This window comes from Ursus arctos, unplaced genomic scaffold (genome assembly GCF_023065955.2).
Source record: "Ursus arctos isolate Adak ecotype North America unplaced genomic scaffold, UrsArc2.0 scaffold_30, whole genome shotgun sequence".
Classification (NCBI taxonomy): domain Eukaryota; kingdom Metazoa; phylum Chordata; class Mammalia; order Carnivora; family Ursidae; genus Ursus; species Ursus arctos.
In genome coordinates, this window is record NW_026622986.1 from 31281459 (window position 1) to 31303573 (window position 22115).

Below are 22115 nucleotides of genomic sequence, written 5' to 3' on the forward strand. Positions count from 1 at the left end.
TAACAAATGACCAAAGTTGTTCAACATCACTATTAAAGGGACAAGCGGACCCCCCCGGTCTGCTGATGTAATGCCAGTAAGAAGGACACACAGCATCTATGCAGTTTTCTTGCCAAACACGTTGAATCTAAGACTGCCTTGGATTTGGAGAAACAGAATGAACACAAATAATAGCACAAGAACCATCAGACAATTCCAAATTGAGGGGCTTCCTGCAAAAGAAAGGGCCAGGGTCTTCACAAATGTCGGTATCATGAAAATAACACTAACTAAGGCTGCAGAACTCTTCTAGATAAAAAGAGACTTCTAGATAAATGTGTGACACTTGATTGGATCCTAGATGCAAAAAGGAAAAAAAAAAATCTATAAAAGACACTACTGAGACCATTCAAATGTGGCCTGGCAACTAGGTAGCAGTCTTGTGTCCCTGGCTAAGTTTCCAACTGGGATGACAACTGTACGGTGACAATTTAAGAGAACGCTCTTGTTCTTGGGAAGAACATGCTGGAGCATTTCGGGATGAAATGTCATGATGTCTGCAGCTCATTCCCAGATGGTTCAACATCGAAAAAATCAACTGAGAAACCAAGACGGTAAAATTCAAGTCGGTGAGTGCAGGTGCTGGAGGCTGTTCGCTATGCCCTTCCCGCAACTCTCCTGAAGGCCTGACATTCTTTCAAGTAGAAAGAGCAGAAATGAAAACTTCCCCAGGCAAGAGTCCCTCACTGTCCTTGCAGACTTTTACTCTCCTAACACACAATCAATGCTCGGGGGGCCAAGAAACCGCATTTCTGAGTCATCAAGCAAACGCAAGTCAAAGCTGGTACGTTCATGTAGATACCCAAAGAAAATACGAAATGAAGGGACAAGTCCGTGGCAAGTGAGACCTTACGTCCCAGGTGTTCTATCCGATGTTTGGTGCCGAAAAATATTTCCCATTTGCTCACAAGGCACGTCTCTGGAGCAGGGCAACTCTTCCCTCTCTCAGAGGCCAGTGTGCAAACACACAGCAAGGGCCTGAAACCGTCACATGGCTCAGCCAGGGGGGCCACTTCAATGGCGACTCTGGGAAGAAGGGCAGATTCTGCAACTTCTGTTTCAACTCTAAGAACACGATAGACACTGGTTATTAGGAGGCTCAGGCGGTCAGAGCGGTCTCCTGAAATCGAGGCCTCCCTTCGGCCAGTTCTGCTGGGACGCATTTCTGGCTGTTGGTTAAGCACGCAGTGTCTCCTTTTGTTAGCGGAGGCTGGCAAAGCCTGTCTTGTCCATTCGGTCAACAGTTCTGTGGCTCTCACACCTTCTAGGGGAGACCCGCTACTGCTGAGCTTCGGTAACTTGCATAGTCCAGGGCCACCCTCTCGAGGTCCTGTTTCATTTTTAATGTCCACCTGACACCCTAGGGGATTGTGACAGAGGATATTCCCAAATAGAAAATAACTTAGGACACAATCGAAGCAAGGTGGGGAAAGCAGCATGGAACCAAAAGTGGTCTCCCTTGGAAAAGTAAGTGTGTGACTTGTTAGAGGGGATGAAGGAAGGGTGCACTGGATAGTGAAATGAAACACCCTAAAATAAGTCACCTGAACGATTTTACATGTTCAGCTACACCTAGAGACCTAAAGGCTAGACGTTCCATGAGCCACTCTGGGAAAGTTGCACATCTTCTATTCCTTTTTTCTTTTCGTTTTTTTTTTTTAAGATTTTATTTACTTACTTGACACAGAGAGAGCGAGCACGAGCAGGGGGAGCAGCAGGGAGAGGGAGAAGCAGGCTCCCCACTGAGCAGGGAGCCCAATGTGGGGCTCAATCCCAGGACCCTGGGATCATGACCTGAGCCGAAGGCAGACGCTTCAGCGACTGAGCCCCCCACGCGCCCCACACCTTCTATTCCGTCCTCAGCAGATCAGGCTTGCCTAACCACACCTTTCATAAGATCGTTGTATGGAAAGAGTATAAAAGTCTAATGCATTTGGAAATTTTGATTAAAAATAAAGAATTAAACAACCACAAGCCAGAGAATGATATTCTTTGAGGAATTGTCTGGGCACAGAAGTATTAAGGTTCCCATAAATGAATCACCCAGGCATACAGTTTTCAATCATCTACCAGGCACGAAGCTGGACAGCAGGAGCACTGCCTGGGGAGTTTATGGTCAAGCTGGGGAGAAGGAATGAACACAAAATACAGCAAGAACCATGATTCCCTCCAGCTTGAAGACTTCAAGGCAGACTGTCGTTTGAGTGGGGCCTTGAAGATACGGCACAGACATACCAAGGAGGGAGCTGGCGAGAAAGTGCACCGCTGGGAGGCTGAGGGGTGTGCACAGGGAAAAGCATGCACTGAGATGGTAACATAAAGAATTGGGAGATGGGGCGCCTGGGGGGCTCAGTCAGTTAGGCATCTGCCTTCGGCTCAGGTCACGATCCCAGGGTCCCAGGATCGAGCCCCATATCAGGCTCCCTGCTCAGCAGAGAGTCTGCTTCTCCCTCTGTCTCTGCCCCTACCCCTGTCCCCTCCACCTCCCCCCCACCCCCGGCTCGTGCTATCTCTCTTGCTCCCTCTCTCTCTCAAAGAAATAAACAAAATCTTTAAACAACAACAACAAAAAAAAGAATTGGGAAATGGTGTTTTCAGGGGCAAAGACATGGTCAGGAAGATGTGAGGGGAAAAAAATCTCGAGGAGGTAAACTTGTCCCGAGGAAGACCATCCCTTCCCTGTAGATCAGATAGATAATACAGTCCCTGGTTCACAGAGGGGAAAATCATTCAGGGCAAGGCTGATTGAGGAGCTAAACCCACCACTCCACTTCCACCCAGCAATTCCAAAGTGGGTGCTTTTACCAACCAAAAGACAGGTACAAACAGAATGTTCATGGCGAACATAACAACCCAAACCAGGAACAACCCAGAGGCCCATCAACAACAGAAGGGACACGATGAGCACTGAGTGATGTATGGACGTGCTGAATCACTTATTGTACACCTGAAAATAACTAACACCGTATGTTAATGATACTGCGATTACAATTCTTTAAATAAAAAATTAAAAAAAAAAAAAAACCGAAGGGATAAGACGTCATCTCTTCACCCAACAGAATACTCCACAGCTACAAGGATGAACGAAGGCTTTCTATACAAAACAACATGGAAAAATCCAGTCGGGACGTGGAGGAAAAGAAGCCACGTTCAAAACATACACAATGTACAACTCCATCTGCGTGAATTCCAAGAATGAGCAGAACGTATCCCTGGTGAGAGAAGTCAGCAGGGTGGTTTCCGCTGAGAAGCCCTTCTGGGGTCCTGGGGAAGTTCTGTAGCTTGGTCAGGCGCTGGATCACATGGATGTCCACCTATGTGTAAGAACCACCTGGAATCTGTACGTTTACTGTATATATGTGCTGTGCCTCAGCTTTGAAGAGCTAGAGCACGTAAACCCGTAACAACAACAACGAAAAGAGTGACGCAGGTCTTCCTGTAGACCGCTTTTCGGGACTCACTAAGGACAAAAGATTTACTGACCCCAGAGTCTGGCGGGGATTTGCCACGATTTGTGCAACTTGGAGAAGAAGGAAGGAGGACAAGGACCCATGCACAGGGCGGAAGTTGAGGGAGCCTGGAACCTGGGTCCCAGCCTCAGGCCTTTCTCCTGCTCGTCCATCCACCTTGACGAAGTCTGTCACATCTTTCTATCTTTCTGCTTCTCCAGAAAATGAGGACAAAAGCCTTGCTTCTTAAAGGCTGCGAAACCAGCTGCCATGGAGGATGCTGAATTCGTGTTGTTTTCTGGAATAGCTTTATTGAGATATAAGTCACCCGTTTAAAACTGCGCAATCCAACGTTTTTCATATATTCCCAGACTCGTGCAAACATCCCGATTTTAGAGCCTTTCTATTACCCCAAAAGAACCCTGTAGCTGTCACCCCTCCACACCCCTCCTCCTCGGCCTGTCAGCAACCACACATCTACTTTCCTATTTCTACAGATTTGCTTTTTTTTGGACATTAAATATAAATGAAATCGTACAATCTTCTGGGAATAGCTTTTTCACCGAGCGTGTTTTTCAAGACTCGTCTGCTTTGTAGACGCAGGATTCCTTTTGATTGATGAACAATATCTCATTGTATGGCTAGACCACATTTTATTTATCGATCAGCTGATGGACATTGGGTTGTTTCTACCTTGGGGATATAATGCGTCACGCTGCTCTGAAAATCCATGCTTATCTTTTTTATTGTTGTTGTTGTTGTTATTTTTTTATAATAATTTTTTATTATGTAATGTTGGTCACCATACAGTACGGCCCTAGTTTTTGATGTAAAGTTCCATGATTCCTTACAGGCGTATCTTTTTGTGTGGACATGTTTTCGTTTCTCTTGGGTAGACACCTGGGAGGGAAGTGCTGGGTCACACGGTCGACGCATCTCTAAGAAAAGTGCCCTTGCCTGTACCCTCCGAAGTGGTGGGGTGAGGAAAGCTGAGGCGAGAGGGATGGGACGGGGTGAGGGCTCTTAGCGGGGTGGTCGGGGAAGGCCTCAGTGAGGAGGTGAGAATCAGCTAATGCTTTGCAGGAAGCGGCCGTGCAAAGCTCTGAGGGAGGAATCTTCCAGGCAGAGTGAACATGGCCCAAGCCATGACCTGGCACCTTGAAAGACAGAAGGATGGGGCAAAAGGAACTAGGAGATGGGATTAGGCAATGAGGCTGGAGGGGTGACCAAGCATCTCTCATTTCGTTTTAACTTCTCCTTTTGACATAATTTCAACCTTAAAGAAAAATTTCAAATAGCACAAGGCATTCTGTGTATCCCTCACCCAGACTCACCAATTCATGCTAACACTCTGCCACATCTGCTTTATCATTCTCTCGGTATCACATTTTTTTCAATATATATTTTATATATACAAGATAGTACGTAAATTAAGTTTTTTATAAATTCATACCTATATTTTTCTGAACCATGAAGATAAAATGTGCCCTGTTTCTTCTTAACACTTCGATGTGTATTACATAAAAGCAAAGATGCTTTCCTACCATGCATAACTACAATAAGACCATCGAAGGCAGGAAATGAACTTGGATACAATACAGACGCCAAATGCATTTGGCCAATTGCCACGCTGATGCCCAGGCTCCAGTCCAGCATTTACAGTCCATGTCTGTCTGTCTGTCTGTCTCTATCCACCCAATCTGGCTCCCTACCTTTAAGGACCTAATACTTCAAAGCACCTACTACTTGAAATGGACTCTCTCAATAATTTCATTTCTCTGTTAAAACTTAAATGTCACTGGTAAGAATAGAGACGAGCAATTAAAATTTAAGAATACAATTTTATGTTCTACTTTAATGAAGGAGATTCACCACACTCTTCTCCCTGTGTGTCCGTTTCACTCAGAAGACGCTCACTACCGCGGGCACAGAGGGCACTCGAACTGCCTTACAACTATTTTACGAACCAGGAAAACACAGCTTTGGGAACTGCTGGTCTCCTGAACAAGTAGGAGGCACAATTCTTCATTCTTACTTGATCTCTGGGCCCCACGCACAGAGATCTGGGTTCGTCATAATCCTTGGTGCCTCTCATACACTCATCATTGATCTGTGAATGGCCCTCTTTTATACTGTGTGTGGAAGTGACGTAATAGACGAGCAGAAATCCATCAGCCAATTGACATCTGAGCTTCTCACCGTACCTTCCATCTATATATACGCTCCCCCAGCCCTGTTCCTGCCTCCCTCCAAACAGAAGTAACCATTATCCTGATTTTTATAGAAGAAATACTGTTTTGTTATGTATGTATTGTTAAAAGCATATTGTTTCGTTTTAGGCATTTTGATCTTATTTAAGAGAAGTACTTTACTGCATCTAATATTTTGCAATTTTTTTAAACGGTCATGACAACATCGAACACGCTGTCCCTCCGTGTGGGGCTCACCCAGACCGCCGCACGGCCAACATTGCAGTGCGTGACTGCAGCAGGAACGCATCTACTCCTCTCATGTGCGGGCACCTGGTTGTTCAGAGCTGCTCCTCCCTAACGTCACCTGTGCAGAAGTCCCTCCCAGTGACAAGCCCAGGAAGGACACACCTGGTTACAGGGGATGTGAATCCCACCTTTCCAAGATCATTCCAAACTGTTTCCTGGACACTTGTACAATTTACACACCCATCACGGTGTATCAGAAACGCTTCTGACCCGCATTCTCTCCAACACCTTACACCGGCAGACTTCTTCACGTCTGCCAACCAAGTGGGGTTAAAATTGTGTCTCCCACTGTGGTCTCCATTTGCACTTTCCTGGTCCCTGAAGGGATTCCATGTCTTTATTTCTTTATCTTATGTTCCACACTACCTGATTTTTAAAAGGTGTTACCAGTCATTTGGTTCTTTCTAACAAATGGGCAGAAGGCATGAACAGACATTTCTCCGAAGAAGACATACAAATGGCCAACAGACACATGAAAAAGTGCTCCACATCACTCGGCATCAGGGAAATACACATCGATACCACCTCACACCAGTCAGAATGGCTACAATTAACAAGGCAGGAAACAACAGATGTTGGCAAGGATGCAGAGAAAGGAGAACCGTCTTACACTGTCGGTGGGAATGCAAGCTGGTGCAGCCACTCTGGAAAACAGTATGGAGGTTCCTCAAAAAGTTGAAACTAGAGCTACCCTACGACCCAGCAAATACTGGGTAAATACTGGGTATTTACCCCAAAAATACAAACACAGTGATCCAAAGGGGCACCTGCACCCCAATGTTTATAGCAGCAATGTCCACAAGAGCTGAACTGTGGAAAGAGTCCAGTTGTCCGTGGACAGATGAAGGGATAAAGATGTGGTGTGTATGCGATGGAATATCACGCAGCCATCAAAGAGATGAAATCTTGCCATTTGGATTGACGTGGATAGAACTAGAGGGTATCATGCTAAGCGAAATAAGTCAGTCAGAGACAATTATCATATCATCTTACTCATATGTGGAATTTAAGAAACAAGGCAGAGGGTCATAGGGGAAAAGAGGAAAAAAATGAAACAAGATGAAACCAGAGAGGGAGACAAACCCTAAGAGACTCATAATCTTAGGAAACAAACTGAGGGTTATGGGAAGGGAGAGAGTGGGGGACGATGGACCCTGGGGAGGGTATGTGTTGTAATAAGCACTGGGAATTATACAAGACTGATGAATCACTGACCTCTACCTCTGAAACTCGTCATACATTATATGTTAATTAATTGAATTTAAATTTTAAAAAAATACGAAAAAAAAAAAAAACCCGAACAATCCCGGTTCTTTCTAACAGAAGGCAGAGAAAGGAATGTAGCCACAGAGAAAAAAGGACTGTCTCACCGCTCGGGACAGTTGGTTCTTCTGTAGTGTGGGTTATGATTTTATTGTCATGCCATTTATTACTTATTGGTAGGCATTCCAAAATGAATTTTTTGAGGTTTTATAAGGTTAAGAAATTTCCTATAAAGCAGCAGTGACAACATGACCTTTTGCTTCTTTCAAATGACTTCAAATGAAAAGCTCTGATATAATCCAGGATTTGCATAAAACATGGTTTCGGCTTGAAGTAGATTCCATGTTTCTGTTCTCCATTCACGTTCAGCAAACATGGTTCATGGTAAAGTGAATGCTAACTGACTCGCTCTTTTATTATAAAAGCAAGACATTCAGGTTTTAGGTTTTTCACACAGACACCGGCCACTCTGCAGACTTAGATTGCTTTCCCGTTATTATGAGGCAGCAGGTTGATGACAAAATTCCTGTTTTGATTTCCTTATACGTCTGTTGGCAGAACTGCTTGGAAACGGACCTTCCATAGTTTCACATCTATGGCCCAGGACCATAACTTTTGCTTGGATTCTTTCCTTTTGTTATTCAAACATTAATGAGCTTTTAAAACCTATTTCTCTGAATGAGGCCAGCGAGCCTGTGGCACAGGGTTGGCTGGAGGCAGATGGCGTGATCAACCGTCCTGGGACTGGGGAGGTGGCTGGGTCTCAGGATTTTCCAGGCTAAACAGGGGAAATCCGGGGCAAACCAGGCTGAGTTGGTCACCTTGCCCAGAGGCTAAGTTGGCCAGCCCCTGGCTGGGCTGAGTTGGTTCAGGAAGCCTTTCTGGAGTGGAGTTTTCCCCTGCCCTACAATTGAGCCCTTCACAGGCTAAGGAAACCGAAGAACGGACAGAAATTAACCGGCAATTGGGTACTACCGACGCAGAAATCCTGGCAACATGAAAAACCCACCACAAGCTTCTCTACCAGCTTGGACCATATCCATGCTCAGCGTCCATCAGGTAAAACACATCAAAATGTGAAGAATCCCTTATGCATGGCAATAACAATCAACCCTGATTCTGAAAGCGGTTTGTTCTTAAACGAAGTATCTGTCCGGCAGTTGGACCAGAGCACAACAGAACTTTCTGGAAGGCTCCTTGCTGAGTCCCAAGCCTCTGGAACCATGGATACAAACTGAACCACGGCTTGGGGAGATCCGCTACTCTTGCAGGTTACTCAACACAGTTACTCCACTGAGCCCAGCCGAGCCCCCACCCCTGCTGGCCACACAGCCATTAGGATAACAGCCAGTGTTCTCGGCACCTCTCCCAGTCACCTACAGCAGCCACAGCAGTCCTCCATGACTCACTCTTTCTCTTCCCTACACCCAACCCCTCACGAACCCTCTGGTCTGTGTCTCCTAAATATATTCCGGATCCAACCACTTACAATCGCCTGCCCCCCCCTCCCCCGACCTCAGCCAACGTCACTGCTCACCCAACAGACTCCCACCTGGTCTCCCTGATTCACCCTCATCGCCCTACAGTCCAGTCTCAGGAAGACAGCCAGATGCTGCATATATGGCTTATCATACAAAGTTTATTCATGCCACGCCTCCGCTTAAACCCTCCAAGGGCTTCCTACCCACCCCAAGTAAGAGGCCAAGGCCTTAGAGTAGCCTGGACCTACAGGATCTGCCCTGCTATCCTTCCGAATGGTGTCCTCCACTCACTCGGCTCCAGCCTCACTGGCCTCCAACATGCAGCTCACTGTGGCCACAGGACCTCTGCACCTACACTTTCCCCTGCTAGAACACTCTCCTAACATTTTGCGCAGTCCACTCCTCACTCCCTTCAGTCTCTACCCAAATGTCACCCTGCAGTGACCATCCTAATTAACAGCCACTTGCCCCCACTGCCCTCCTCCTCCTCTTTGCTGCTTCATTTTTCTCCAGAGCACTCGGGCCCACTGGGCACACTCTGTATTTACTCACTTATCTGTTTACTGTCTGTCTGCCCCCCTCTAGAATGTAAGTCCCACGGAGGCAGGCAGTTTCGCCTATAGTGGTCACTGCTCTACGCTCAGCTCTTCACCCATACCTGGTCCACGAGGCACTGAACTGATGTTTGCCGAATGACTGAAGGGCGTATGGAAGTGACTGAAGTAACACCACCGGCTAGGAGAGGTACCAGCAGCAGGGGCAGGCAGCTGCCATCTAGTTGTGCTTCTTGCCTTTTCTACTAATGTCCTCAGCTACGAGCCTATAACCCTCCCTTTCTTGGTGTTCCCCAAAAGGTTATTTTGTGAATGTCCCCAGGGACCTGCGGCCTTTGCAGATGGCCGATTGTGTGCGGGGCCTCCATCCCCTCATCCAGATTCACCACTGCCTCCTGAGCTGCCTGGTTCAGAAAGCCCCCACAAGAGGCTGGACACCTCCACAGCAGTACCTGCCAGGAGCCTTGAAGCACAACCACTCGGATCTTGCAGAAGACCCTAAATCACGCTCAGTGACCTAGCTGCAAGGGAGTCTGGGAAACGCAGCTTAAGGCTTCCCAGCCTCTGCAGTCTGACCTATCACACGAGAACAGTATTTTCAAGACTGTGGATTACTCCCCACTAGTGGCCTTGAAACCAATTTATTGGAAGCAGACCAGAGTCCTTTTTAATGAAATGGAGCAGAGGACAAAATACAGCGTCCTATATATTCTGGGATAAGCCTGTTTTGTGAAAATGTCTGTCCAAGCATCCACCCAAACTATTACACCAGAATTTCTGGTGCACCAGACTTTTTTAAAAGCTCCCTGGTTAATCCAAGTGTGTGGCCAGGAATAAGAGCCATGAGGTCCCGGTCTTTTCCACAGGGAAACGATGCTTCTGTACCCATAACTCCCGGCCGGCCTCTGGTCACCCGAACAGTCATGCGGGCATCATGCCGAGGCCCAGGCTGTCCATAGAGTCTGTCGGCATCGGAATGCTTCTTTCTCCTGGCCAGGATCCTTCTCTGTCTCTCTTCCTGCTTTGAAGCCCACCCTTCTTTGGGGCACCTCCCTGAGCTCCCGTCCGCCCCCACTGACTGATGAAACTTTGCTCTTCCTGTGGCGGGGCTGAGCCAGGTCCCCAAGCCTTGCGACTGACTTCCGCAGCCTCGGGGGGAGGGTTTCCTGAATCCAACCTGTTGCCAGGGTTCAGTATGTCGAGCAGACAGCAAAAAAAGCATCGGCACAGCTCAGCACCCTGCACATCAAGGGAGGAAAGCCAGGTCAGGGGACCACACTTCTGGAACCCATTTGTTCCAGCTGGCCAAGGACACCAGGGATAAGGGAGGCTCTCCCTCTGACACACTGATCGTCAACACAGTGCAGGGCACGGACACTCACTCTACCTGAAGTTCCACACGGGAGGGCCTGCTACTAATGACCACTTAGGACTCTGGGAAGATTAGCAAGACGTTCTTAGCCCTGGAGCTACTTGAAGGACCTGCAGACCCACGATGGTGATGGCCTGACACCACAGAGACTTCCAGACTGACTGCATAGGACAGAAAGGTCTAATGCACATTCAAGAAATTGGACTCTGACACCAATTTCCTTATGGCCCAAATTTCAGTCCTGAAGTCAAAGCTGAAGGAACACTGAACCCAAAGAACACAGGGGGGCCATGACCTTGTCATTTGCCACTTGCCTAAAATGTAGCCTCTCTCCTGGAGACACTGGGAGAGACCAGGCCAGGGTGCCCAGCACAGTCTCTGGGCCAAAGGCACAAGGGGATCCCTTCTGCCCCCTGCAGCCAGGTTGGCCAAGAAGCTTGGGACACTCAGTGTATGTGTGACAGGTGACTAGAGGCCACTGAGTCAGATTTGGATGGAATCTTAGCTCATACCTTCTTTTCCAGATGGGTAAACTGAGGCCATATGCTCTTAAGTGGCTTGAGATAACCCAGCCAGTACCTGACACAGGTGGGCCTGTCACTACCTGGTCTCCCAGCTCCTGGAACAGTGTTTTGTCCCCGATGCCACGGCATTTTCATACACATCATCCCCTGGTCTCCTTCCTTGGGGAGCATGTCAGGGACAGAACTCTGCAATGGCCAGGAGCCCTATTCTCGTCCAATAAGCCGCTGGGCCCCGGAGGAGGAGAACGTGCCCCAGAACCCAGCCTGCAGACGCAGACACCCAGAGTGCAGGACGGGAGCCCAGGCCAGGAAGGACCACACCAGCCCAGCCCTTCCTGGAGACTGTCTTTTCAGGATCTGCTCTCTGCACGGCCACGAGGGAAGTAGAGAGAAAAGAAGGAGACGTCCTGGGTTTAAGGTCCAAAATTGCCAACCCCAGTTAGCAAAATTGCAAGAAATGTAATTGATTTCCAGGGGCTGAATTGCAGGAATTCCAAACGGGCTGCATCCCTTGCGGTGGTGGTACTCGTTTTTCCCTTCTGTTCCCTCAGCGTCCCTGAAAACTCAGTACCCGGCAGGCAGCTGTGGCCTGTCATCTGGCTGGCCCCTCAGCTCCACAACACCAGCTGGGGTTATGGGGTCAGCACCTATGACAGCAGCGTCCTGGGCCACTTGAAGACACGCAGAAGGCTGGGGTTTTCCTGGGCAGGCCCACCTGCATCCGTCCGTCTCTCAAAGATCCAGACGAGTCGGGCACCTTCGTCTGTCTCTCTACTCGTTGCCAACATGAAAGAAGTTGCTGGTTCCTAACAACGGACCTATCATTTGCTAGGATTCCTGCCTGGTGGCGGTCATACCCTGCGTCCCCTCCTATCCAGTCCCATCATGGCCGTGCGGCAAAGGCACAATGCAGAGGTCTGCGTCCCAGCCCTGTGCAGCACGCAGCTTGATGAGGGCGCCTAGACAAGCTGCATGACCCCCAGGAGCCGCACGTCCTTCCTCCTTACCATGGACACAATGCCGCGTGCATCAGAGGGCAGTGGGGAGGTGAGTGCATGCATGGAAGGCACTTGGGGTGTGGGGGTGCTCAGTAACATTAGTTTGGTTTCTGTCAGGCAGGACCTCCACCCACTATTCCCCTGTCCCCTCTGAGGGGGGGCAGGCAGAATATTTGGGACCCTGCTCTCTGAAGACAGTGTTACAGACTTGTCGACCAGAAAGGGCCCTCGAGAATTTCGTCAAGACCCCAGCCTCCGAGCAGAGCCACTCACAAATCACAGGAGAAGTGGCCACCTCTCCTATCTGGGAAGCTTCCAGAGGGCGAACTCCCCCAACCGATCTCCGCAGCTCGTCCTGGCTTCCACCGGCCAGTGGGTAGTCCTGCGGGTGTCTGGCCTGAGCTTTTCCTGCCCACCCCCGTCTTGTTCTCACGGCAGCACACTTCCTTCTCTGACTGGAACCGACCTCAAGGCCGACTTCTCCAGACCTACTTCTTCCAGCCACATGGTGGGGGACTCAACCCTGCTCCCCCACCGTGGCCATGGTCACCCTGGAACCGACCAAGAAGAGAAGTGAGCGTTCCTATTTCATCCCCACCTGCCCACGGGGAAGGTCACTGTCAGCTGCTGGCCTGGCTGGTCTCAGCCACATCTGTTCATCTATTCACACTCGGGGCCTCTGCCTGACATTACTGGAGCACTGTGGACCACGTTGGGGAGGCAGACCCTGGAGGTCTAACTACAGGGAGTGAACTGCCAAATCCTATTCAACTAGCACCTTCTGTGTCCCTGGTGCCTAGCAAGCGCTCAATCTAGAGAATGAATGAATGAATGAATGATGTAGCATGCAATCTCTGAACTCTGCATTCTGGAGCCGTCAGCTGCGTTCCTCCCACACTCACAACACAGGACCTCCCGCCTCCTGGCAGGTTATCTGCTTGTCTCACCAGATCACCCTTCGCAAAAGGTGAGCCCCCCCCCCCCCCCCCCCCCGCGTCCCAGCAGGTGGACCTACAAGGACATCAACCTGCCAATGCCTTGCGGTCGGGGGGGAGGGAGGGGCAGAGGTGCTGATTGTCCCAGTTTGTTCTCTGAAGGGCTGCAGCTGCGGGAGTCCTTAAGGGAGGGTCGGCCCCAATCAGGCCACCGGCTCCTCAGTTAAGCCTGGGGTGGTGCTGCCTGGGGTTCTGCACTCTCTTCTGTGGCTTTCCTACGCCCTACCCGAACCTTTGTAATAGTCCCTTTCTTAAACTTTCCTCAGTCGCCCCCTTCGCACGAGCACGTCACGTGTTTGGTGACTCCTGCCAGGCCTCTGACCGAGCTGGTCCCAAAGTCTTACCTGTCAGGACACAGAAACACAGCATGGGAAGGGCATGAGCAGTCCGATAACGTTCTAGAGGTTAGCTAGAAGGAAGTCCTTCTCCGTCAGGCTTCTGTTCATGGGGGGAGGGGGGGCAGGAAAGTCTTTTCCTTAAATTACTTTTTTTCGAATAGCTAATATATTCAGATGGCTCAAAGTCCAAAAAGATATAAAAGAATATGTGCACTGAAGTCTCCACGACCTGGACGGTTCCAGGGACAGAGTGCTGAGCCCCCTCGCGGGCAGCTCCGGATGGCGTCCCATCCCCGTACTGAACAGACCGGGTCTCCCTGCAATTCCCACCTGTGCTGACTTCTACACAGGAGATGGCAGCTCAGTGAAGTGGGAAGTCCCGCCTTGGACTCCAAGCCCTCCAGAGTCCCTGCCCTGGATTCCCACCAAAGCGTCCGGAAAACCCAGCTAGGACTGCTCCTCACATCCCGGGACCTTCAGCACTTGGCATCCACAGAATGGAGGAACGGCATTTTCCCTTCGTGCGGCAATGTTCTCCTCACATTTAAAAAAAAAAAAAAAAAAAGGCAAGCAAGCTTAACATTTAGCAGTTTGCAAATGTTTTGTCCTGTGTGGTCTATCAATGCTGTCCTCAAGTGAAATCTCCACACAGAAAGGATCACTTAGCAGCCCAGGTATTTACTGCGTCCTTGATGCATACGCCCCTCTGCTCCTCTCCCCCCACCCCCCTGCAACAAGTGCTGGGACGGGCAGACAAGCATCCTTGCCTTCTGGGAGGCTGCCACCAGAGCCCACAGGAAACAAGCTCGAAGAAGGGGCAAACTGAGCACACACACGACTGTTCCCGCTGCAGCTACACGCGGTCAGGTGAGAGCTGAGGGAACCTCCACACAAGGGCACCGTGTTATATGGGGAATAATGGAGACACTGAGGACAGTAACCATGGGACCACACGTCATCAGCTGACCGAGAACCGCGCGGAACTCTCTGTCCCTGCTCTCAGGAGCGGTCACCTCACTTGTCACCATCCCCCAAAGAACAAGGAGTGCCAGTCATCCCCCTTCACAACCAGGAGCTCGCAGCGGCATCTTAGCAACCTCTGTTTAAGGGACAAAGGCCAACAGGGCATCACCAGCAACCACAGCATTGACCTATTAACCTGAGATACGAGGGAAGGGAAGAGAGGGCTAGACGACAGGGATGGAGGGAATAGGGAGAGGGCCACACAGCTCAGTCCCAGGCACCCGGGAGGGGGTGGAGGCTTCCTCTCCCTTACTGCTCAGGTGGGGGTGCAGAAGCCTTGGGTTTGAGTGACAGTGGGTCACGGGGACCCAAGCTCCTCCCAACCCGAATAAAAAAAGGGAAGGAGTCCGAGAGCTCTGATTGCCGAGTAAAACTGAGTCCTCCTCCCCACCCCGGGCTAGCGTTCCCGCGGGGCTCTGCAGCGACTCAGGAGCCTCCATCACCCTGCCCGGAAAAATGAGGCCAAATACAACCGAGACCCCCTTTCGGGGCAGGGGGCCCCAGGAGCATCGGGGCTTCCTGACAGGCCCTGTGCGCCACCACCGCCCGCAGAGGGGAAGGCCCCAGGGAACAGCCTAAACGCCTGCAGGTGGGCCAGGTGCGGCGCTCCCTGCAGGGGGCCGGGCGAGGGAAGGTCTGGCCGGAGGGCCCCTTCCCAGGCCTGGCCACCTCACCTCACGTCTGTGTGCTTTTCTGTGCACGGTGCCACCGGTCCCCACGCAGTCGTCCCTATTCCTGTCCATTTTGCCAAAGAAGAACCTGAGGCTCCAAGAGTCCGAGGGCAGAAAAGGGCGGCGGCAGGACTTGCACACACACCCGCATTCCACACCGGCGCGCCCTCCCCCCAGCCGTCCCTCCCCCAGACTCAGCCTGCAACCCGAGCGCGCGGCCGGGCTCCCACGCGGCGCAGCTGCCGCCCCCAAGAGCCCCCAGGCCGCGGGTCCGCGCGCGAACCTGCTCCGGCAGCCCCGCGAACTTGAACGCCGCGCGCCTGGGGCTCGGTTCCAAGTCGCGCGACTCGCCCGGTCCCCGGCAGCCCGCGCTCCGCACCGGCGCGGGCACGTGCGGCGGCGGCAGGGGCGGCGGCGGCAGGGGCGGCGGGCAGGGCGGGCGCGGGGAACCCGAGGGCAGTGCGGACGCGGGGCGCGGCGCGGGGGGCGTCCAGGGCCGGGTTGGGGGCGGCGCGCGCACGGAGGGGACTCCGCAGCGCGCGGGCTGGTGGGCTCGCGGGGACCGCGCCTACCTTTCCTGAAGGGCATCGCGGAGGGGGGCGCCCCGCGGGGCCGGCCCGGGACTCCGAGGCCGGGCGACGTCCGAGTGCCAGCCCCGCGGCTCGGGGGCGCCTGCGGGCACCGGGCGAGGGCGGGGGGAAAGGGACATATTTGGGCAAAGCGGGGCGCGTCACAGCCGGAGGGAGGAACCGCGGCGAGACGGGCGGCGCAGCCTCCGGGGCGGGTCCGGCGGAAACCGCTTAACCCCTGCGCTCCCGGCGCGCCGCGGGGCCTCGGGCGAGCCCCTCGTTGGCTCCTTGGGGCGGTTCGGGGACGCCCTCCCAGGAAGGGTTTGGGGAACCTGACCCCGTGCTTATCTTTCCGTCCTCAGGCACAGGGGGACGGCTCAAGTGGCTGGCTGGCTTGAACTGAAATGAAACGAGGGTTGGAGGGAGTCACCCCACCCCCTCGCCGCAAAGTGCATCTCTGGTAGCCTCCCAGGCCACCCTCATTCAAAACCCTTCCCACTCCTGGGCTCCTGCCCCGAATTATCCGCCACCGCCCCCCCCCCCCCCCCCCCGCAATGACCACCTCTGACAAACATTGTTTTCTCCTTTGGTCACTGCTGTTTCCTGGGAACTAGAACAGCACCTCACACACAGGTCGATAAATGTCAAAAATAATAAAAATAATGGGACTTGAGGAACTGTAACCTAGAGAGATGGAGGAGGGAGGCCATTCCTCACACGACTACTCATTTTGCCTCCGTAAAGGCCAGCACCTGAGAAATGCTTGATTATTCGATGGGATCAAATATCTCAAAGGCAGGTCATCTTTCTGTTCTGCTGAGAGTTAATTCCTGTGGAAAGTGCTATTTTATATTGCAATTTGAAGAAATGATGTTAGGAACAATCTCCTGATCTACTATTTAGGACACTCGTGCAAATAGCGATTTCCCCATTTTCTTCGTAGTGAAAAAAATCCCATCCAGGTGAACTGAAAAGTCAGAGCCAGTGGGTTGTCTGTTTTTCATCATTTCTTAGAATCAGTTTCTTGGCCTGCTATCTTTTATGGTAGTGGTCCAAACTCCTGCTCCACATTCAAAGGGAGCCCGTGTCTGGGAGAAGGAAGTCATTGTTAGTTCTGACAAGGTATTGTCAGTTGGCTTGGGACATGGATGGCCCTGGTAGAGCCTTCTGGAAAGACACTGCTGCATGGGCCCGGCTGGAGATCATGAGCTCTCAGACCTCAGCTCCTGTGCCACAGGCCTCACGAGTGTGGGTGTCAGTCTGTGTAAGAGGAACAGGAAGTGAGGGATGGGCTGTGCCAGATTCAGTGTTCTGAGAGATTGTCAACTCCCTCCACTCTTTTCCTGCCACAGCTGTAACACTCGGTGGACTTGCACTTTACTCCGTGGACTCACTTGCCAAGGAAAGCAAGTTTTATCTAAGGCCAGATAAAGTGGGCAAGACTGCACATCTCAGATCTGTCCAGCTTCGAGTCACAGTGAAGCCAGAGGACGTGCACTTTGAGGTGGGTGGGCCTCTCTTCCTTGTACTTGGCATCTTTACTGCCTTGTGGACTCATGTGGCTGATTGCGATACAGTTAAGAAATATATATTTGGTCTTTGTCCCCAGTTCCTGGCACATGGCTCCCGAGACCCTTGGAATCTGCACAGGGATGAGAGAATGTTTGCACGCCACGAAACGACTGGTGGTGGCTGGGGCACGTAGGCAGCTTCAGGCTAGGGCTGGTGGCCAGAAAGACCGCATCATGCTTAGAGGGTTGGAACTTTCAACACCACCCTTCCACCTCCAGTCAAGGGAGAGGGGCTAGAATTGAGTCAGATCACCAGGGGTCAGTCACGCCAACGTAATGAAACCTCCAGAAAAAACCCTAAATGACGGGGTTCGGAGAGCTTCCAGGTTGGTGAGCATGTGGAAGTGCGGGGAGGGTGGCGTGCTCGGGGCATGTAAGGTCCATGCACCTCTCCCCTTTTTTTTTTTTTTTTAAGATTTTATTTATTTATTTGACAGAGAGAGACAGCCAGTGAGAGAGGGAACACAAGCAGGGGGACTGTGAGAGGAAGCAGCAGGCTCCCAGCGGAGGAGCCTGACGTGGGGCTCGATCCCAGAACGCCAGGATCACGCCCTGAGCCGAAGCTTAACGACTGTGCCACCCAGGCGCCCCTGGACCTCTCCCCTCTTACCTTGTCCTAGGCATCTCTTCCGTTCGGCTCCTTCTGAGTCGTATCCTTTATAATAAACTGATAATAACAAATAAAGCACTTTCCTGAGCTCTGGGAGCAGTTCTAGCCAATTATCAAACTGGAAAGAGGGAAAGTTGTGGAGACCCCTGACTTTGTAGCCGAGTTGGACGGAAGAGTGCGTCCCCGGCCACACAGTAGCTGCACTGGCATCTGAAGTGAGGGGTGGTCTTGTGGGTCTGAGCCCTCACCTACCCTGTACTCCAGGGAGTCGTGTCAGAACTGAACCGGATGGCAGGACACCTAGACAACTGCTTGTTGGCGTGGAAACCCCACACACCTGGCATCAGAAGTGTTGTGAGGAAAACTGGTTCGGACCCACAGAGCCTGATCTCTCCACTTGGAGCGTCATCCGATGGAGGAACAAGAGCATGGGACTCATCGCTGTCTTGCTTCTGTCATGCTGGAGCGCAGCCCTCTCAGACGTTGGGTGGTATTGTTAATAACCCTGGGACATTTGTTCTTTCGCTCCCAGAGTCAGCCAGTGACGGTTGATGTTGACATTTCATAACCGAAGAGTGTTTCTGCTTGTCCTCTGCACAAGGCAGGGAACGGCCTCAGCAAGTTCGCACAAGAGATAAAATGAGTGGCGTGAAAAATTGGATTTGCTCAAGAATGAGCTCATCACAGCCAGGACCCAGTACAGGTTGGTAAAATGGGCTGCGGTAGGGGGACATGACGTTCTGGTTTTCAACGTGGAGGCAAGAAGTGAAACGATTTAAAATTGCGAATATATTCCCAGGTGCTGTCAATAATACAGTCTGAGTCGTAGAGTGAAGTCATTTCGTCATCGCTCTCCGAACTTCCAACCGTGTCCGCTGACATTTCTATTCTCAGTCTAATGACTATTGATTAAACCCCGCTCTTCTGAGGAGCTCTTCACACATCAAAGTGGTGTCTGAAAATCTCGCCTTGTGGCTGAAACCACGGGGAAACGATGAGGATTGGCGGGCCAGGCTCAAAGGATCCTCCAGGCCCCAGTTACCATCACTTTAGAACGCTTGCCATCAATAGCATCATCTGGTCACTGAGGTCCTGAGGGCAGAGGCGCTCCAACTTTCCAGCCGGAGAGCAGGCTGGAGGGCGGGCTTTGTAACAGAGGGCTGGGCCTCCCAGCAGTTTCTGATTTAGTAAGTCTAGGGTGGGGTGCAAGAATTTGCATGGCAAACAAGCTTCTCAGGTGATAAGGATGTTGCTAGTTCTCCCACTGCCACACTGCACTAAGAGACCCAGAGAGGGACGTGGAACTGGGCTGTGGGGTGAGGGCCCCATGGGAACTGGATCAGAATCGGGCTCCTTTCACCCAGGGCATGAGCCACTCTTACCCTCTGGCATCGGTGCCCCGCTGGGTGCCACCCCGCCCAGGCTCTTGGGGCAGGAAGTGTCAGGCCCGTAGCCTCTGGTTCTCTTACTGCAGGAAGCAAAGGGCTTCTTCCCAGATTTCTTTCCCAGTTCCTAGACCAAACTGAAGGCTTTCATGCTCTTTCCAAAGGAAGGGTGACCCTCAAACAGAAGAGATCTCACGCTTTCTACCCTGGAAATTCCTCCCTCCCACCCACAGCCCTTCCTTAGCAGGTATTTGCATTTTCAAGCCTTTCCTCTGTAGTTGTAGAATATAAGGTTTTGTCTCCAATGAAGGAATTCAGGCCATAGGAAGAGGGAACCTTTTGATCAGGGCCAGGGAACAGTGGTAAAGTGTGTGTGAAGGAGGAAGGAAGAGGCGTGCCTGGGGACAGGGACCAGCAGGGCCCATGAAGTACTTGAGAGCTCGGCCCCCACCTCCACCAGCTTCCCCAGTATGGAGAGTCCAGCAGGGGCTGTCCCCACTGTTGGGCACCCCCCCACTCTATGCCTCTGGGCATGCTATGTCTTTGCTTTAAAGCTCCTGCTGCCTTAAGCTCTCCAGCTCCTGGGGTTCTGCCAAAAGGCAGACCTACAGCCAGCCAGCCCTAGGATGGGTGCATACAAAGAGTGGGGGTGGGGAGAAGAGACTGGCTAAGAATCCCTGCCATGGCTTCCTAGGCTCTATGATATACCCTCCTCAAGCCTCAGTATTTTGCCTGTAAAATGGGCATAATACATTTTTCATGGATTGCTATAAGGATTCAATAAAATCATATTTGCCTAGAGCACAAGAGCTCAATGAAAGCTAGCTGCTATTATTATTAATATTAGTATTATTAGAGCTGGAAGCAGGGTCTCTGGGGTAATGAGAGGGAAGGGTCCCAAAAGAGGAGAGAAGCGATGGGGAGCATCTGGAAGATACAGGGCAGGAGCATGTGGGCTGGCCCAGGAATGTTGGGGCTGAGCTTCCATGGGCTCAAGTGGAACAAAGAAAATCCAGCTGCCTGAAGATGAGCTCCTCAACTGTCCATTACCAGCATGTGAGTGTGTGTGTGCACGCGTGTGCACGTGCACGTACAGGTGCACGTGTGTCTAACCATGTAACTATGAACGAATCAATGCTCCACAGTATTAGAGAAAACTGTAAACATTACGAGTAGTTATATGGACACATCTAACTCATGGCTGTTGGTTTCTAAATACCAGACTCTGACTGAAGGAACCGAGAGACCTTGGAGGGTTAGAACAGGAAAACAACAAGAGGAGCCTGGAACATCTTGTGGTGCCAGAAAACAAGTAATCATTTTGCTGAGGTACCAACAAGTGACGAGGACGTGTCCAAAAGGCACAGACGCCAAGCTGAAAGGGCTCCTCTGAGCCAATCTGAGCAAGAAGACAAATCATCATAGTAATGGATTGTGACCCATAGAATAAAGTGAGAATCTTTGAGTCCATACTGACATAAATAAAAAATTGAATAAATACATAGGGAAGGAGGGACAGCTCTTCCTCACAAATTCTAGAATTTATGGGAATGATTAGAATCCAGGCAAACAGATGTAGAAGGAATCATGGAGCTAGAAAAGTCACCATTTGGCAAATAGCACAGACATAATTGTTTCGCAGAAGAACCGTCAATGGGTGATAAAATCAGCGAGCAATAATGCAGCGAGAAACAGGACATGAACAGTCTCAAAGTATCTCCTACAAGGTACTTATGGATTGATTACCAAGGGGAAGATGGTGACTTTACGGCAGAGCAACCTGGAAGCCGCCTGGACCACATCATCAAAGTCTATATCACCAGTAATGGACCCCATCAGCATCAGGGGCCTCTTGATATAATGCACTGGGAAGGACACCTCACTCGTGTAGTGTTCTTGCCCAAAACGCATCACCTGAATTGGACCATGAGGAAACATGAGACACCTAAAATAAAGGACATTACAAAAATAACTAGCAAATAGTTCTTCGAAAATGTCAAAATCAGGAAAGACAAAGACAGACTGAGGAAGTGTTCTTGCTGGAAGGCAGCTGAGGACGCGTGAAGCCCAAATGGAACGGGTGACCCTGGACGGTGCCCCACGCCACACGAGGGACATTAGCAGGACAGCGGGTGAAGCAGGACTAGTATTGTGCCGATATTAATCTCCGGATTTGGGTGACTGTACTCTGCTTACGTAACATCTCGGAATTGGGGGTTGGGGTGGGAATTCTTTGTCTTCTTTGCAATATTTTTGTAAGTTTGAAATTCAAAATAAAAAGTAAAAAAAAAATTAAAAAGTAATTATAGAGGCTGCAGAACTCACTAAGTGAGAGAACCCCCAAACTGATCTGGCTGTGTAATCAGCTACTAATTACCATTAATGATGGGAACTGCCTAATTTCCAGGCAGCACAAGGAGGCGCATCACCACAAATTCAGTGACTTAAAACACCACCTTTATTCACTCCCAATTCCGTAGGTCGGAAGACCCCAGAGACTGGGGTCTCTGCTCAGCCTTTCGGGAGGCTGGAATCATGGTCACAGGCAGAGCTCCCATCAGGAGACTGGAGGAAAGCCCTGCTTCCAAGCTCACTCCCATCAGCAGAATTCAGCTCCCGTGGTTGCAGGAATAAAGTTCTTTTTCCTGCTGGCTGTCAGCCAGGACCACTCTCCATTCCCAGAGGCTGCCTGCACTCTTGCCACGTGGTCCCCTCTAGTCCTCAAGTCAGCCACCGAAGCAGGCCAGGCGACTGCTTCTCATGCTTTGACCTCTG

At 51.0% G+C, this 22115-nt stretch overlaps 1 protein-coding gene and 1 long non-coding RNA gene across 5 annotated transcripts in view; one reads left to right on the forward strand and one right to left on the reverse strand.

Annotated features, from left to right (window-relative positions):
• The window catches only part of PFKFB3 (6-phosphofructo-2-kinase/fructose-2,6-biphosphatase 3), a 75692-nt gene extending 59805 nt beyond the window's left edge, over window positions 1-15887 (reverse strand). For 2 of the 3 annotated variants that reach the window (XM_048219458.2, XM_048219457.2), the window contains exon 1: window positions 15778-15883. In XM_048219458.2, the coding sequence (XP_048075415.1) occupies window positions 15778-15793 (16 nt within the window). In that variant the 5' untranslated portion in view covers window positions 15794-15883. Of the gene's footprint in view, window positions 1-15777 lie in introns of all 3 variants that reach the window. The other variant, XM_044392061.3, reaches the window with a different exon arrangement.
• Window positions 14864-21640, forward strand: LOC130542170 (uncharacterized). 2 transcript variants are annotated; one of them, XR_008956533.1, is made up of 3 exons: window positions 14864-15123; window positions 17127-17671; window positions 17783-21640. It is a non-coding gene; the product is annotated as an uncharacterized LOC130542170 (long non-coding RNA). The 2 variants fall into 2 exon arrangements; XR_008956532.1 differs by having other exon boundaries at window positions 17127-17278.
• The last annotated feature ends 475 nt before the right edge of the window (window positions 21641-22115 follow it).